The sequence below is a fragment of the Dermacentor silvarum genome, chromosome 9, assembly GCF_013339745.2.
Source record: "Dermacentor silvarum isolate Dsil-2018 chromosome 9, BIME_Dsil_1.4, whole genome shotgun sequence".
NCBI classification, from domain to species: Eukaryota; Metazoa; Arthropoda; class Arachnida; order Ixodida; family Ixodidae; genus Dermacentor; species Dermacentor silvarum.
Window position 1 is genome coordinate 28,974,793 of NC_051162.1, and position 16,903 is coordinate 28,991,695.

The window sequence follows — 16,903 nt, forward strand, 5'->3', positions numbered from 1 at the left end:
CAGGGCATAAATATTACATGGAACCATCCGAGAATGCCATCTAGCGCACAGAAGTTATAACGTTCTTCTATTTCGGGAAAAAAAAAGATCACGGAACCCGCGCACATGTCTGAATTGTCTGAACATGTCTGAAACAAACGCATGCTACGAGCAGGACTGAAATACGGGCTATTAAGAAATGCACCTTGGTGTTTATTACTTTATTGCAGTCTTTACTCAGAATGATTGATTACTTTATTGATTGATTACTGAAGTTGATTACTTTATTACAAACTTTATTTAGAATGAAAAAAAGCACGACCAGGTTCGAAGACGGCTGCAATTGCCCCTCAATCGTGTTCGTTCTATCGCCCTTCACCACCATTAAAGTTTGCTTGTATAGCGCAAAAAAAAAAATCACAGCATATCCACGGGGTGAATGATGATGAGTGGGCGAAGCTCCGGAGGGAATCATCGGATCTCCCGCTTAAGGGGACGCTAGCACAAACGCGTTAGAAACGTGCAGTACTCTCTAGTAAGGGGGAGCGGCCACAGCGTCTTACGCAGCCATTTACACATGCCGGAACGTGCACCGCGTTTGCCGACGCCATCACATGACTGCTGAGAGAGTATACCCCCCGTATTCATAAACGCTCCTCGACTTGAACTTGACTTGCCACCGCCTTGGGCAGCGCGTTCGAAACGCGTTGAAGGTAAGGCGGAGAGGCCACAGCGTCTTACACCAGCTTCTTACACGGGCCGTAACGCGCTAGCACAAACGCGTTAGAAACGCGTTAGAAACGCGTTAGAAACGCGCTAGAAACGCGGCCTTCCGTTAATGTTGGGTATTTATTGCCATCGTGGTGCGTGTGTCTATGTGCGCTTCAGACGCCGTTTAGAACGGCTGTGTTTTCTGATGCTCTCCGCCGAAAAGGATCAATCGGCCTTAGGCCGAGGTACTACTCAGGCGTCAGCCAGTAGTAATAGTTACCGGACCGTTCTTCCCCGTCTACCTACGGGTAAGCTTGTTGCGAATTCCGTCTTTCCTCATGCCGATCTTGCTGGACGTCCATACCGTGCCCAGGATTTCAGAGATACTCTACGGAACGCCATTGACCTTAAAGAGATCAGCTCTATCGGACAGTTTCAGATGTCGCATGTTTGGATGGTGACATGCAAAACCAGTGTGGCAAAAACAACACTTGTGAACCATGGGGAGCTCCTAGTTAAAAACCGACGCTGCATGGTGATAGACCCCGAGCCAAAAGCCGTGAAAATGAAGCTCCTATGGCTTCCTGAGCATTTAGAAGATGGCTATATAAGGGAAGCGCTTCAGTTATATGGAAAAGTTACGTCAATCAAGCTTGAAAATTGGAGAGTCGCAGACATGGAAGACATGCGGACTTTGAACCGAGACGTCATGCTGTCATTGAATGATGGTGTCTCTGTCAGCGAGGTGCCACATCTTTTGACAGTATGTGGCATACAATGTCTTGTTTTAATCCCCGGAAGGCCACCACTGTGTCTTCGCTGTAATAAAGTGGGACACATACGCCGTCAATGTCGTACGCCTCGTTGTGATAGTTGTCGCCGATTTGGGCACTCAGCTGATGAATGCGCTTTGACGTATGCTGATAAGCTCCGGCATGGCACGCGTCCCCCTGATGAGGTTGTCCAAGAACATCTCATGGACGCGACGGAAGTCCTCGACGCAACAGGAGGTTTGTCAACAGAAGGAGCAACCGGATCAACGACATCCCATGTGGCTGAAGGCACATCAGCGTTGCCTAAGCAGGAAGTAAGCGGAGTTACATCAACCGCGCTTCAAAATCATGCACCAGCGCAACAGGACGTGTCTGAAGCTGTGCAGACAGTGTCCTCCCACCGTCCTCAGCAAGATGTAGTGGATGCCTCAATCGTGTCGTCGCAGGCACCACAAGAAAGTTGTGATGTGCGTTCCTCTGCCGTGTCATCGCTTGCTCCGCAAGAAAGTGGTGATGTGAGTGCCTCTGCCGTGCCTGTGCTTGATCTGCAGGGCGCTGGGCCACAGCCTAGCGAGCATCCTACTGCAGGTGTGCCTGGTTCTGGTGCAGTGGCAAAGCGTCGTGCGATGTGCGAGACAAAGTCAGGGGATACGACGGAAGGCAGCGATTCTTCCTTGAAAGGACCTCGTCGTAAAGCATCTAAGAAGTTGGGAGGATCTCGACGATCAAGGTCCAGAAGCCCAGGTGTCACCTCTCGAGAGGCGTCACCGAACTCGATGCAACATACCTAAAACAATTGTCAGTAACCATGGCGCTGTCACAGCAGCTTAGCTTTGCAACTTTGAATGTACGAGGGCTGAGATCTAGACAGAAACAGGTACAGCTGCGCCGATTACTATCTCATGGCCGCTTTGACTTTGTCGCCATTCAGGAGACAAAGTTGGAGAGCGATGAGATGACCGGCAATGCCCTGCAGCCTTTCCTCACAGATTACTTTGTTTGCGTATCACACTCTGTTGGCCTTTCCGCGGGTTGTTTTTTGTTTCTAAAGAGAACTCTTCCTTTTTCTGATCTCATTTATAACGTCGACAGCCAAGGCCGCTTCATAAGTTGCGATTTTCAGTTGCATGGTGTGCTGTGGCGTTTACTTAATGTTTATGCTTTCAGTGATGAAGCTAATCGAGTTAAGTTTTTTGAAACTATGGGTAACGTGCTAGATTGCGATCGTTCTGTCGTTCTCATGGGAGACTTCAATTGTGTATGCAATCCATCTGACCGTGCTCAGTCAGTGAGCAGGCGCGATAGGAGTGCTGAAGTGCTAACATGCATCACTGATAACGCTGGCCTCATTGATACCTGGTCTTATGCTAGGAGTTCATACTCCTACACACATTTCCAAGGCTGTTCCCATGCTCGTCTGGATCGCATATATGTCTCTTCAGCACTCCTAAATTGCCGGATTTCCTGTGAAGTGCAGCCTATTTCATTCTCTGATCACTGCATGGTGATCGCCCGGTTTGGTGATAATGGTCGCACTAATTTCAAACCAAAGTGGAAACTATGGAAGCTTAATGTAAGCCTAATTAGCGATAAAGAATTCATATCTCGAGTACGTTCATTGCTATCATCTTGCTTTTCTAAGAATTTACACTCATTTGCAGCCTGGGAAATGTTCAAACTGGAAATTCGAGACATAGCAATCGAAATTAGCTCGATAAGGTCGTATGTCAAAAAGTGCGAAGAAAAAATGTTGCGGCAAAGCCTTTATAACCTTCATGAGCTGGAATCAGAAACACCTGGCACATATATAAATGAAATCACTCTTGTTAAAAGCCACCTTCAAAAATACGATGCTGAACGCTATAGAGGTGCTCGCATTCGCGCTCGTACAACCCGTGCCTTGCACTCGGAAGAACCAACGCGCCAGGCGTTACTTGATGAGCGTCGGCATGCAAATTCAAAACATATCTCAGATATATATTCTAATGGCGTGCTTGTGACAAAAACGGAAGAGATTATCAAAGAATTTCAAAGATATTATACAACGCTGTTCAGCTCAGCTCATACGCCAAATCCTGATATTCTGACACATTTCGTCTCCCTAGTTAACCCTCTCTCAGAGGATGATGGATCTGTGATTAGTGGACCATTTACCCAACAAGAAATAGAACTTGCCATTGATCAGTTACCGCTTTCCAAAACACCAGGTCCTGATGGAATCTCTGGAGAATTTTATAAAGCCTTTAAATTTATATTAAGCCCTGTTTTACTTAATATATTTACTGCTAGTTTTGATGAAGATTGCCTACCACAATCTTTTACTAAAAGCCATATTATCTTAATCCCTAAAAGTAGTGAAAAAGAAAAATTGCGGTTTGTAGAATGCTATAGACCCATTACACTGACGAATGTAGACTACAAAATTTATGCAAAAGTCTTATCTAATCGACTCCAGTATGCAATGGCATTACTTATTGGACCTCACCAGACTTGCGGATTAAAAGGCCGTTCCATACAAACAAACTTGCATCTAGTCCGAACAGCTCTTCAGTACTGCTCGTCCCACTGTGATCATTTTGCATTGCTTCAGATTGATTTAGCGAAAGCATTTGACCGAGTGAACCACACGTTCCTTTTCAAACTTTTAGAACACGCCAATGTTGGATCCGTTGTTTATAACGGTGTTCGCATGTGCTACACTAACTGTTCTACCAATATAATTGTTAATGGAAATCTGTCCGAGCCGGTGTATATTCTTTCCTCTGTAAAACAGGGTTGTCCGTTATCACCACTTCTATTTGCCCTTTATTTAGAGCCATTGTGTATAAGCATTCTAAAATGCAGTGACATTCATGGCTTTAACATTTTGGGCAATGAACTCAAAGTATTGGCTTATGCAGATGATCTTGCCTTTTTCTGCTCAGACAAACCGAGCATTGACAAGGTGCTATCATTGACTGAAAAATTTGGTATGGCTTCTAGTGCCCAGATAAATTGGTCAAAAAGCTCAGGTCTTTGGTTTGGTTTATGGGGATGTACGCCGACCCAATATGCAGGTATAGAATGGACAACCGTGCCACCTAAATACCTTGGTGTACCTTTTGATGCATATAAGCTTAGTGCACATTTCTGGCGGGAACGTGTACCGGCACTTCAACGCCATGCGGATACCTTTACGCCACACCGCCTTTCAATATTTGGTAGGGCGGCGGCTTGTAACTTGTTCCTGGCTACAAAAATATTTTATGTACTGCAAATACTTCACTGTGCCCGGACTTATATTCAACGATTTCACAGAATATTTGCTACTTTTGTGTGGTCTTCCACCTTTGAGCCTATGAGACGAGATAATATCTTTCGACCCGTATGTGCTGGCGGACTTGGCCTAGTGCATCTATATGTGCGACAGATTGTTTGGCGTTTCTTCTTTTTTCGAGATACTTCACACCCGATACTACGATCATTCATACAAGTGAACTTATTCAATGCATTACCCAATCTGGTAGTTTCATCCCAATATTCTGAAAGACCTTGTTTGTGGGGTTTTATGTATGAAGTATATTTCGCTGTGCAGTTCCTCATGGTTCGATTTTCTACTGAGTATCTCTACGCAGTGTCCAGAAAACAACTATACAAAGATTTGATATCAATGATTTTCCCACCTCCACTTTACCGTTCTACATTCTCAAGTTTGCCAGGGAAAGACGTACTTAAACGAGTCCGCAAGATGCCTTTATCCCCATGTACAAAAACGTTTTTCTTTAAATTACACAGTGAAACATTACCTGTCAAAACTTGGTTGCACAAAAAAGGAATTTTTGTATCCACTGTGAACTGTCGCCTTTGTGATGTACCTGAGACTATAGAGCATTGCTTTATAAGTTGTAAAGACGCAATATTGTTTTGGGATGTGCTCCAAAGAACTCTCAAGAAAGACTTCATTTTGAATCACCATACCATCCGATACTTGATTGCACCCCACGGAGAAGACGTGCCTTTTGATATGTTTTTCTTAATTGGACTACACAGCTTATGGAAGACGCGCATGTTAGACAGAAACGCTGAACCTGTTGTTTCGGCGAAATTTCACTACGCTCAAATGATTGGTCACTTGAAGGACATATATGACTTGACAGATTTTCAACCGGACTGGTACCATCTCTTGTTACGTTGCTTGTCGTTGCCACCTTTTTAAGATCAAAGTTACTTGCCACTTGTTTAAGAACAAAACTGCTTATAGTTTTGTTCGTGTAGGGTGAGCTTAACGAGAATTTAGGCCATTTCTAGGCCATGAATATAAGATGTGTTGGCTGGTGCTTGCACGTTTTCCGAAGATACTATTTCTCTCGCATATACATGATGCAATAAATACCATGTAAGAAAAAAAAAAAGCTTCGTGGCGTGGTGGGCTAACGCCGCGCGCTCGGAAGCGAGGGGTCCCTGGTTCGATTCCGCGCTACGGACACAACTTCGGAATTTTTTTTCTCATTTTTCTCAGTCTGGTTACACACTACTACTACGACGACGGGGACGGAACGGGTGCCGCTATAAGGAGCTTCGCTCCTAAAAGCATGAGTGCCCCAGAACCAACCTCAATTCATCGCACGCCTCAATAAGTTGTAGGTTGAAGGAATTCGGTACTGCCGATTTTCCCACATGCACTCAGGCACGCACACAAACAGGGAAACCCTAGAACACATGGGAGCACGCTTTTTTCTCACATGGATCGAACAAAACGCTTCAAGCAGGCGTTGTTTTCCAAAGGTAACGAATCACTCATCTTTTTCCGAAAACACGGATGTTCGGTCACAAGCCTCACGTATTTCCATTCCGTAACAGTCAATAAACAATGTTGAACAAACGAAGAATATTCTGAAATGGAAATGGCATCTTGAAACTGAAGCCGCTTGCGACGTCTCACCCCAATGCCGGCCCCGCTAGCGCCATAAAGGGTTCGTCCGACTTTCCTTGAGATTCCCAAAGAAAAAAAAACATGGTGGTCACAGTATTTCGTTCAGTGTGTGTGTGTGTGTGTGTGTGTGTGTGTGTGTGTGTGTGTGTGTGTGTGTGTGTGTGTGTGTGTGTGTGTGTGTGTGTGTGTGTGTGTGTGTGTGTGTGTGTGTGTGTGTGTGTGTGTGTGTGTGTGTGTGTGTGTGTGTGTGTGTGTGTGTGTGTGTGTGTGTGTGTGTGTGTGTGTGTGGTGTGTGTGTGTGTGTGTGTGTGTGTGTGTGTGTGTGTGTGTGTGTGTGTGTGTGTGTGTGTGTGTGTGTGTGTGTGTGTGTGTGTGTGTGTGTGTGTGTGTGTGTGTGTGTGTGTGTGTGTGTGTGTGTGTGTGTGTGTGTGTGTGTGTTGTACGTAACTGTCCGCAACTGCAGTTACGTACAGTTCTGACATTGCAAAACGTTTAGTTAAAGTAGAATGTTATTTGCGTTGGCAACGTTAAAAAAGAAGTGACCTTTGGCTTTTACATTATACGAAAAAGAGAAAGGAAATGTGCTGTATGAATAGTGCCCAGCAAGTGTCGTGTGCACAACGTTCGCGGTCCTTCGTGCAGTTGTAATTAAATGGCGACTTAGCAATTACATTTTCGTTATCTATACAAAGCGTTATCAAGTGACATCCTAAACGCAGCGTCAAGCGCTTTTCTGTTTGACTTGTACTTCTGGTCAATTGTAGCAACAAGAAAAAACAAATATTTAACGCAAGATAACTATTTCTAATTATGTATCTGATTTGTTTATCTGCTTCCGACTTCTTTATAACGCTGTGCTCTTGCAGCGTTCCTTGAAAAATACTTAGGTTCACTCTTCGGGTTGAAAACTCAAAAGCGCCCGCAAATGTTGGTGACGTGTGTCGAAACGATGTTGTGTGTAGTTAACAAACGTGTAGTTTCGAAGACCATGTCCCGAAATTCCGGGGAAAAAAGGATTCAGTACCACTATTTGTTTCCATTTCAGCTAACCGGTATTTCATTTAGGGCTTCTTGAGATATCGTGTCTGTACTCCTGCGTTAACGTTATTTGAAAGGCATAGACGAATAAGTAGGTTTTCTCTTTTTTGGGCTTCCCTTCCTCCTTGTGAGTCGGACATTTTGGTGCAAACATGACACAGCATTTCTTCTTTTTTTGTCATAAAAAAGACACAACTTTCATGACACGTTTCCAGCATAAGTTCCCACTCCGCGAAGCCCTTAAACACCGTGCCTTTCTCGGAGAGCGTTTTTCTCGTTTATTTTCTTTCTTAAGATGACTATTTCATAAATGCGTTTTGAGGGAGTTTCTCATTCAGGTGTGACACTAAAAAGAAATGTTAGATACGTTTATGCTGACAAAGTATCCTTTCGACACATTACTTTTCTTTGTTTCCTCGTAATGGGTTGATTAGAAGAGAGAAAGGAAAGGTCAAAGTTGCATATTTTGTTTTTAATTTCGCGATGAAACCTCAGCGTCATTACGTCTACGCGACGTCCAAAATTTCAACGTGTTTTTTTACAGTGAAGCTGTATATGACTCGGATCCCAGATTTCTTCGTCTCCGTCGACAAAACAGTCGACAGAAAACCACTTCACGAATTGAAGCGGAAAGTGCCTACCTCCATTGGAATTAGGCATGCAAGGCACACCCCAGTATTTGTTTCAATCAAGAGAAGCACAAAACATGTGTCACAATGACATGGTGGATGAGAACGCGTGTTCGAACAATGCGAAGGTCGCGTTCGCCGCATGCATTTGCCGGGAAAGATTACATTTGCATAAGCTGCAGTTGCCGGGAAGAGTGAACTGCAGCTTCCATAGCATACGAATCGGAGAGGGACGTCACTACACTTTCACGTGTAGAGAGAGAGAGAGAGAGAGAGAGAAAATTATTTAATGAAAGGCAGAGAGGTTAGCCAGGACTGAGCCCGGTTGGCTAGCCTACACTGGGGGTAAAAGAAAAGCCCGCCTAGCAACTGATTTCATCTGTGATGTGATAGCGCTATGGGAAGACCACGCATAGTTAGTACTCCCGAAGAATAGCGGGAACACGATGAACGGCGACGGGAACGGCAGCGTCAGTACGCACAACGGCGTCGTGCACAGACTAGGCGGGACCTCTCCTTGGGCGGGACGCAGCGGTTCCTGCCCCAAGCATCCAAGTCTGTCGCATAAGTCTATCCTATCAGGTGATACCACAACTTCGCTGGCCAATCACGCTCTCAGCGTAGATTGGAGCTCAATTTTTTTTTTTTTTTTTTTGATTTCAGGCGCTCAAGTTCTGCAAAAGTTAATAAAACTGGCTAATTTAATCCTTTGCTTCTCGTAAAATAGAACGCGCTCCACCTTCACTGATAACTTTAACTAGGCCTAAGCAGACCCCGTCAATATTCGTGACATAACGGCAGCCATGTTGCCGTAAATTCAAGGTGCTGTCAAGACCAGTGTTGCATTGGTGCATCTTCTCTGGCGTATGAAGCCTCCTGTCTCGCTAAAAGGGCGTTGTTTTTTTTTTTTTTTTTTTGCAGTGTAGATGGGTAATATACTGAGACGGTCCGTCTCGACAAGCGCCTCTACCCACCCCCTCATCCATCACTCCCTGTCCTGGTGGCTCGCCTTCTGCGGCACATGCAAATGCACGCTTTGGTTACCCCCTCCCATCTGTTTCTCTATCGCTGTCGACCGACCCCAGCTGGCCGAACTATTCTCTACATATGCGGGCCTATCTCATTGCCTTTTCTACTGCCCGGCTGCTCAGCAATGGGATTCCTGTCCTCACCCTTCCCTTTCCATCACCACCTGGTTCGACTGGCTTGGCACTGAAGGGGAGGAAGAACAGCATAGACTTGCCGCTCAGGCGGTCGATCTGCTCGGCCTATAACTTTTTGGCTGAATAAATGTATTCTACTACTACTACTACGACTACTACTACTAATACGGCTCAAAATACGCTTTCTGTTATTAGTCACTTTATTCTTTCCCTTGTGCCTACATACCTTATAATTACGAAACGTTTCTCTTTCAGTGGAAATGATCATTTTGTAGCATTCTACTTACCGGTAAGACTTTTACTTTAAAAAAGAAATATTGTGCCGAGTTAGCACGCTTAAAACTAGCCAAGATCAATTAGTTATTACGCACTTATGCTCGTATTTTGATCATGCATACACCAATTTTTCGTTTGCTGTAATAACAAATCATTTTTTCCCGTTATAAGTATTAACAGGAGGTCTCGCCACTAGTCATTGACTATCAGACCTCCTTCTGTATATATTTCATACCTAATTGTAGTTATACTCTATGCAATAAAGAATTGATTGATTGATTGATTACTTGATTGATTGATTGAACACTCAGTTCACTTATATTCTAATTTGCCGGTGCCTGTTCCTTCAGTGCACTGTGCAAAAGCAATGCGGTTGGGCTGCCGTCTTGTATTGTTCTTTTATTGTTTGAGCACAGAAAATAAGGGAAATGCACAAAGATAATGCTTCTTATTGCTTGAATAGGTGGTGTCCACGCCCCAACAACAGCTTTTACTTGGTAAAAGAAGCCGATCTCGAAGGCCATGTTCTTGCTAAATGCAAGCAACAGAAGCAATCGCAGAACCATAAATACGTCATAAACGCCATGTTTTGGACACCACCTATTCCGTTCTTTGCACCGCTCGCAGCATCAGTATTTCCTGCAGATTTAAATAAAAGGTCATGGGTCACACGTAAATTACAAAACTACTGTGTAAATCCAATGGATAAGGAAGCCATGGAACCCATAGTAGAAATGAACTGTTCATTTGAAATTCAGAAATAAATCAAGAAAAGATAGTATAGTGGTTGAAAAGACAACTTGCCGTTGGTTGGACGTACACTATAGATCTAGCCTTTGGAATGTTATGCAGCGCCACCTACGCACACGGCGCTGGATGTGGAACACAATTTCCCCCACAGAGCGTCACGCATTAAGTTAGCATATGAGTATGCCTCTTGAAGTATCGTGTCAATCATCTGCAGTAAATAGATTTATCTCAACACCTTCCAGCTGCTACTGTCTTTGAGGCTTCGATATTAGCTTTCTTGCAGCTACATTTTCATTTTAAAAATATACATATACTTGCTTCAGATATTCCTGCAGCTGTGAACTCAATCTGCGATAAATGCAGTGTCCTCAGTCTCCCAGAGCTGACGTTTTCTCAACGACAATTCGTTTGCTACGCGCCTAATGTCGTCTTCGTCCGGTCTCGCATTGGATACAAATGTACGCGTGCACCACCGTCGTCAAAGTTTCCATAGTACAGAAAATTTCGCACTACGTGTCAAGCTCAAACGCTGCGCAACAGCTCAGTTTTAACGCGATAGCGTTAAGGGCCCCGTGTCGTAGAAAGTCCGGCGTCGGCAACCGGAGTCGGCGTGCGAAGTAGGCGGGTGGCGGAAAAAATCATCCCCAAGCACCCCGACCGCGCAGGCCCTCCACGTGGTGCAAGGCTTTGGAGAACAAAAATTGAATTTCTCACAGTGAAATCCGTCAGAAAAATGGTAAAGTACGACTATACCATTCGGCGTCGGATTCGCCGTCGGATTGTTTACCAATCGGCGTCAAATTGTAATTTCAATGTACGAGAAAACCTAATTCTACTACGAGGAAACTCAAACACGAACCCCTTTTCCAGCATTTCTACCAGACCTACAGCCGCGCGTTCGGGTACTTTACTTGCGAAAATGATATCCAGATGGCGCTCGCATCCTAGGCAGATGAAATTGGGACTTCGCCTGATGATTCATTTTGCACACGCGCGCGTGTCGGGGCAACAGCAAACAATTATTAAAATAATAAAACAGGTGCTAGGGCCTTCACATTTCAATATAAGACCACTTTTATCGCCCCTGGAAAAACGTCTTTCCAGCAATGCATTTCTGTTTAAAAGTGGAGACGACTTTAAGGGAATCAGTGTAAGCTCGGTCTTTGTAAGCTGGCTTTCCCACGTTCAGTGTTGCAGTGAATGAAGCCTACTTCGAACGATGCAATGCGAACGGGTCCCGATAACGCTATCGCGTTCTACTCTTTAAGGTGAATCTTAAACGTCCTCCATTTTTTTTTCTCCTGTTATTTATCCTCCTGAGGCCCGAATACACCTATGGGATAATATCGCTCTTCAAGGTGGTTTTTATTATCTACCGTTATGTTACGAATGTGAAAAACAATTTTTTATTTAAACATCACGGTTAGATGTTTGCTATGATAAAACTTTATTTCATTGGCTAAAGACAGAGATGAAGATAGAACTACGTTTAGAACATTGCCATGTTAATGCCGCGTCCGGTATTTTCACGCAATCTCGGTGATTTCGAAACACACCTCAAGGTTGCTTTCCGCCACCTGGGACGACACAGAGGTCTATATCAATTTAGTGTCAAATTTCTCGAAAGCGGAGGACAATAATACGAGTAAACCACTTATGGACAATTACACCTGCACCGTACTTCATACCCAGACTGAATATATTGCGTAATCACTTCCGAGTGGATTTCGAAAACAAAAGAAGTTGAAGACAATATGCAAGGTATTGTACAAGGGGGCTTATGAGGTTATTGGGAATAAAAAAAACAATATATAATAAAGAACTATGAAAACTGAAAAGTCATCATCATCATCATCATCATCATCATCATCAGCCTATATTTATGTCCACTGCAGGACGAAGGCCTCTCCCTGCGATCTCCAATTACCCCTGTCTTGCGCTAGCGTATTCCAACTTGCGCCTGCGAATTTCCTAATCTCATCATCCCACCTGACTTTCTGCCGTCCTCGACTGCGCTTCCCTTCTCTTGGTATCCATTCTGTAACCCTAATGGTTCACCATTCAGCTTCATCAAAGTCACTCCCTCACCAGAACAGGAATTGGCCTCCCTGGTGCAGTATTCGGCCACTACCTCCCTCATGACTCCGACAATAAACTGAAAAGTACTCTAGCTCAAAACCCATCCACTTCAAACTCAGGCAAGCAAGTGCAAACGCCTAATAGTGATGTGGAGAACGCTCTCTAACTGCATACACACTGCGAGCATAAGCAGCAGATACCCCCCAAAAATGGTAGAATACTTTGTACTTTCTTTTCAGAAGGATGTTCAGAGTGCCGTACTCGAGAATTTTTATTTCAGGCCTCCATTAGTCTGCGTGTCTGGAGTTACCGCTATTTCTTGTAGAGATTTAATTATTCAAGATTATTTTTTACTCCTGTGTAACGAAAAAAAAAAACAAAGCCGTGGAACAGATCAATGGTTTGAGCAGAAAAGCTGGTTGACAGGACATAACGAAAGGACATTGTACTTTTCAATTAACTTTTTTTTTCCCTTCGCTTGAGGCATGTGCCAACCAGCCCAAATGCGTACACTTCTATCATCATCAGCCAATATTTATGTTCACTGCAGGATGAAGGCCTCTCCCTGTAATCTCCAATTACCCCTGTCTTGCGCTAACTGATTCCAACTTGCGCTTGCAAATTTCCTAACTTTATCTAACACTTCGATAGTCTCTCGAAAGGCAGGCTGCGCGACAGGCATGCAGGTACCCTGCGATTGACCGAATATTCTTTTCTCTTTTTTTGGGAAACTGTGGCATATGTCGACATAGTCTGTACGCAGTGCAGGAGCCGCCGCCTGAATTGATGTGTTGCTAGATGCATGTATTTGTCTGGTTTCTACTTGAACCTTATAGTTTGTAGCCAGCTACAGACTCCTTTAAATGCCAAGAAATTCTTGGTGAACATTTGCCACTTTGACAGTATCTACCAATCTATCTAGCCACCTACGTCTTGGCGCTCTCATTATCGTTTTGTTAACTTGGTATGTACCAAAATTGGCCTAGTAGGACAAGAGTGTATGACGAATATAAATGATAGGTCATGACATGAATGTCATGATATGCATGTACTGTAGGTCATGAAACAGACGTCTAAAATGACATTGACCCAGCGAAAAAAGATTGACTCAAAAATCACTGGAATGGGTTCTTACGTAGGTACTAAGTGAAAGAAACGCTAAAGGATGTTGCTAGAATTCATATAGTCATGAGCATGACTCAGCAAAAATGAATATCATTCAGCGAAAAAAAAAGATTAATATTTAAAAACCACTGGAATGGGTTCGGACGTGGGCATTAAGCGAAGGAAACACTAAAGGATGATGCTAGAAGTCATAGTCATGAGCATTACTCAGAAAACATCACAATGACCCAGCGAAAAAAAGATTAACACGCAAAAACCAATGGAACGGGTTTGGATGTGGTACTAAGTGAATGAAAAGGCTAAAGGTTGATGGTCCACGTCATAGTCATGAGCATGACTAAGGCTTTCGCCTTAAGGTCTCTTAGCCGTAGCTAAAGGGACTCCTGATGAACTCATGACATGAATGTCATGACATTCGTGTCATGTAGGTCATGAAGCAGCCGCCTACGTCTTCGTGCTCTCATGGTCGTTTCGGTAACTTGGTAGACTCCCCACACTGCTTCGCATACCATCGATTCCCACAGGGCGTGGGATCTGCCATTTTTTTTTTCATGGAGTAAAGAGGGGAAAAAACATTGTGCAGGAACAATCGACGATGATTGTCACTGTAAACAAATAGCCGAACACTTCTAGAACGTTCTTCCCATTAATGAAGGAATGGTGCACTTAAAAGCGCACATTTGTTAAAGCGAAGATATTTAGCTAGATTTTGTTACTTTATTGTCAAATTCCGCGGAGAACAAAGCCGTTAACAAGCTTACCTGTAGGTGTCGCATAGGTGTCTATAGATTGATAATATATATTGATTGATTGATAGATAAGCGGATTGGTTACATGTGTGGTGGGCTGCTGAGCACGAGGCCGCGGGATCGAATCCCGGCCACGGCGGCCGCTTTTCGAAGGGGGCGAAATGCGAAAACACCCGTGTACTTAGATTTAGGTGCACGTTAAAGAACCCCAGGTGGTCCAAATTTCCGGAGTCCCCCATTACGGCGTGCCTCATAATCAGATCGTGGTTTTGGCACGTAAAACCCCCATAATTTAATTTTTTTACATGTGTGTTGTCTGCAGCAGGCGCAAGCGCCTGCGTGAAAGGTGAAGGCCACTTCAGCTCTCGCGTGGCAGCCCGTGTGTATCGGAGAGCTTAGAACAGTTGCTGTTCAATGGCGAACGTTGTCCGCAACTCAACTGCCCAGGACCACGCACCCTTTGGGTCAGTACCTTCGTATTGGCGGTCAAAGTCCGACCGCCGACGACTAATATGACCGAAAGGGCCAAAGAAAGCTGTACGCTCAAAAAAAATGTTCTGTGCCTTAGTGGGTATCGTGCCCGGCTCCCAATTCGGCATATTTTGTAGGGACACCATTTCCCGAGTGGTTTTACTTTAATAGTTCATACTCACGAAGTTGTTAGGTATTACTCGCGATGAAATATTTTGCTCTTCTCGATACGACGACGGTGAAACTGAGGTTGAGCAGCTGGTCTCATGGTGACGACGTAACGGAACGGACGGACGGATTTATACAGTCTTTGTCAGAAGTAGATAGGCTATTCCGCGCCTTCACCATATACGTATAGGTCATTCGGCTGCGATGGTACGCTTACTGGGGCAGTCCTGTCACTCCAGACATCTGGATGGTAAACACGTGAGTTCTTTCATTTTCACTGGGCGTTGGGATCATGGCGTACCACAGAGAATTTCTTAAACAGCCTGTAGTGGGCCTGGCGATTGCAGGAAAGTAGCCTATTTAATTTTGACAAACAGTGTTCACTGGAAACTCATTTGGGAGTTCTTAACTGCTGTCAGAGTAAATTTGTTCGACAGCAACTATTTAGTCGTTAATGTTTTTTTTTTTTATGTCAGCCATTCGAGTGTTTTTGTAATAGCAGTACATTTAACCATGTTAGACCAAGTTTTTGAAAATCGAAACAGCCTGACTGAAAATCGCCTGTGTTAATAGCTCAATTCTGTCGTATCATCTGGAATAATAGAAGAGGCCAGTCCTTGAATAATAAATTTCAGCGTGATTTTAGCGAATCACCAAAGTTTTTCAGTAAAAAATTATATTATTCACTGTAATGCTCGCATACGAAATGGGGAATCGATGCCAAACAGCAGACTTCTAATCTTCTTCCAAGTAAGTTACACAAAGTGGAAGATATTTGAAAAACTGTTCTACTTACTATCATTCCACTTACCTGTCAGGCTTCGTCTTGCTGCGCAGTATCGGTTATTAGAAGTTATGCAGCACCATCCAGCCCAGCGTCGCTCACTGCTTGAGTTCGTTTATTTTACATCGGTCGCATCTTGCTTGTGCAATTGCAAGAGTTTTACCACGTATTCAAGTCTTATCGATCAGCGCTCGTGTTTGTCTTCTCTATGTCAGTCTTCATCTTGCTGCCCATCGTGCTTCCGCAGCTCTTTGACACTCTTACTGCATATCACCCTTAATATCGTCCCACATAAGGTTAACTCAGTGCAACATCCTAACCTGTTTACACCTAGGTTGCAAAAGCCAAGTGGCACGCATTCGCAAAAAGGTCAGCTTATACGTGGAACCCTATGTGGAAAGAATCTCAGTTGAGCATTGGTTATTACTTCAGTCGAGATACTTGACACTTGTTTCATATGAGTTTTTTTAGGTAATTTGAGCATCCTGATCTCTTTGCCGAAAGGTTCCACCATCTATACGAAACCTATTCGCAAAAATGTTCCACTTGCTCAGGTAACTTGTGCAACGATAGTAAGCATGTAATCAATTCATGCCCACCTATAGCAGAGATCTAGTGCTTGCGCCAGTTTCGACAAATACTCCTTCCAAATATGTATCGAAATACATTGGTGCTCCACTTAGCACTGATCCTAACTTCTTTTTTTTTTCACAGTGTTGATGGTTGTAAAGTGCAATAAGAAGGCATTTAGCTGCGTAATAGCGAGAATCTAGAAAGCAAGTTCCCGAAGTTTGATTTCGGCCAGAGTTGGATTATTTTTCTGCAGGCGGTTGTTTTAATAACGTTTTCGGTGATAAGGTTTACTAGGGGAAGATGATAAAAAAAATCTGCATGCCGAAAAGGTTACATAAAGATCTGCAATACTCCCCAAGCCGATACAGTGTGCAACCTCGTCCTCTTCAAATTTGTTCAAGATCCAAACCCGCAACGCATTTCAATGCACACGGGGAACACCTTTGAAACCAACGGTAATATAACTCCGGATATAGAAGTTCTCAGCCACTTGTAGTAAAGCTAAGTGCCGGAAAGAAATAAATGTCAATAAGATTTTTGGGGAGGAAATGACGCAATGTAGTGTAGCTCAACCATCTTTCCATAGTACACGATAACGCAGTCGGTGGCATGTGTTCTAGAACGTTAGCTAACGTCCGCAAACAACTTATGGCCTTTGAAGTGGGCTTTATGGGTTACGGCAAGGCACAGCCGACCGTATTCAGTAGAGCACGTAGCTTTCTG

The 16,903-nt window shown here is 43.9% G+C and overlaps 1 protein-coding gene across 1 annotated transcript; it reads left to right on the plus strand.

The window, feature by feature from the left end:
- The first annotated feature begins 895 nt into the window (after positions 1 to 895).
- Positions 896 to 2,503, plus strand: LOC125939806 (uncharacterized). Its single transcript, XM_049655252.1, has one exon. The coding sequence runs from the start codon at positions 896 to 898 to the stop codon at positions 2,252 to 2,254; it is 1,359 nt and encodes a 452-aa protein (XP_049511209.1). The 3' UTR covers positions 2,255 to 2,503.
- The last annotated feature ends 14,400 nt before the right edge of the window (positions 2,504 to 16,903 follow it).

Bases quoted from the DNA above. Each gene is read 5' to 3' on its own strand.
- LOC125939806 (XM_049655252.1), top strand. From the start codon at position 896: ATGCTCTCCGCCGAAAAGGATCAATCGGCCTTAGGCCGAGGTACTACT.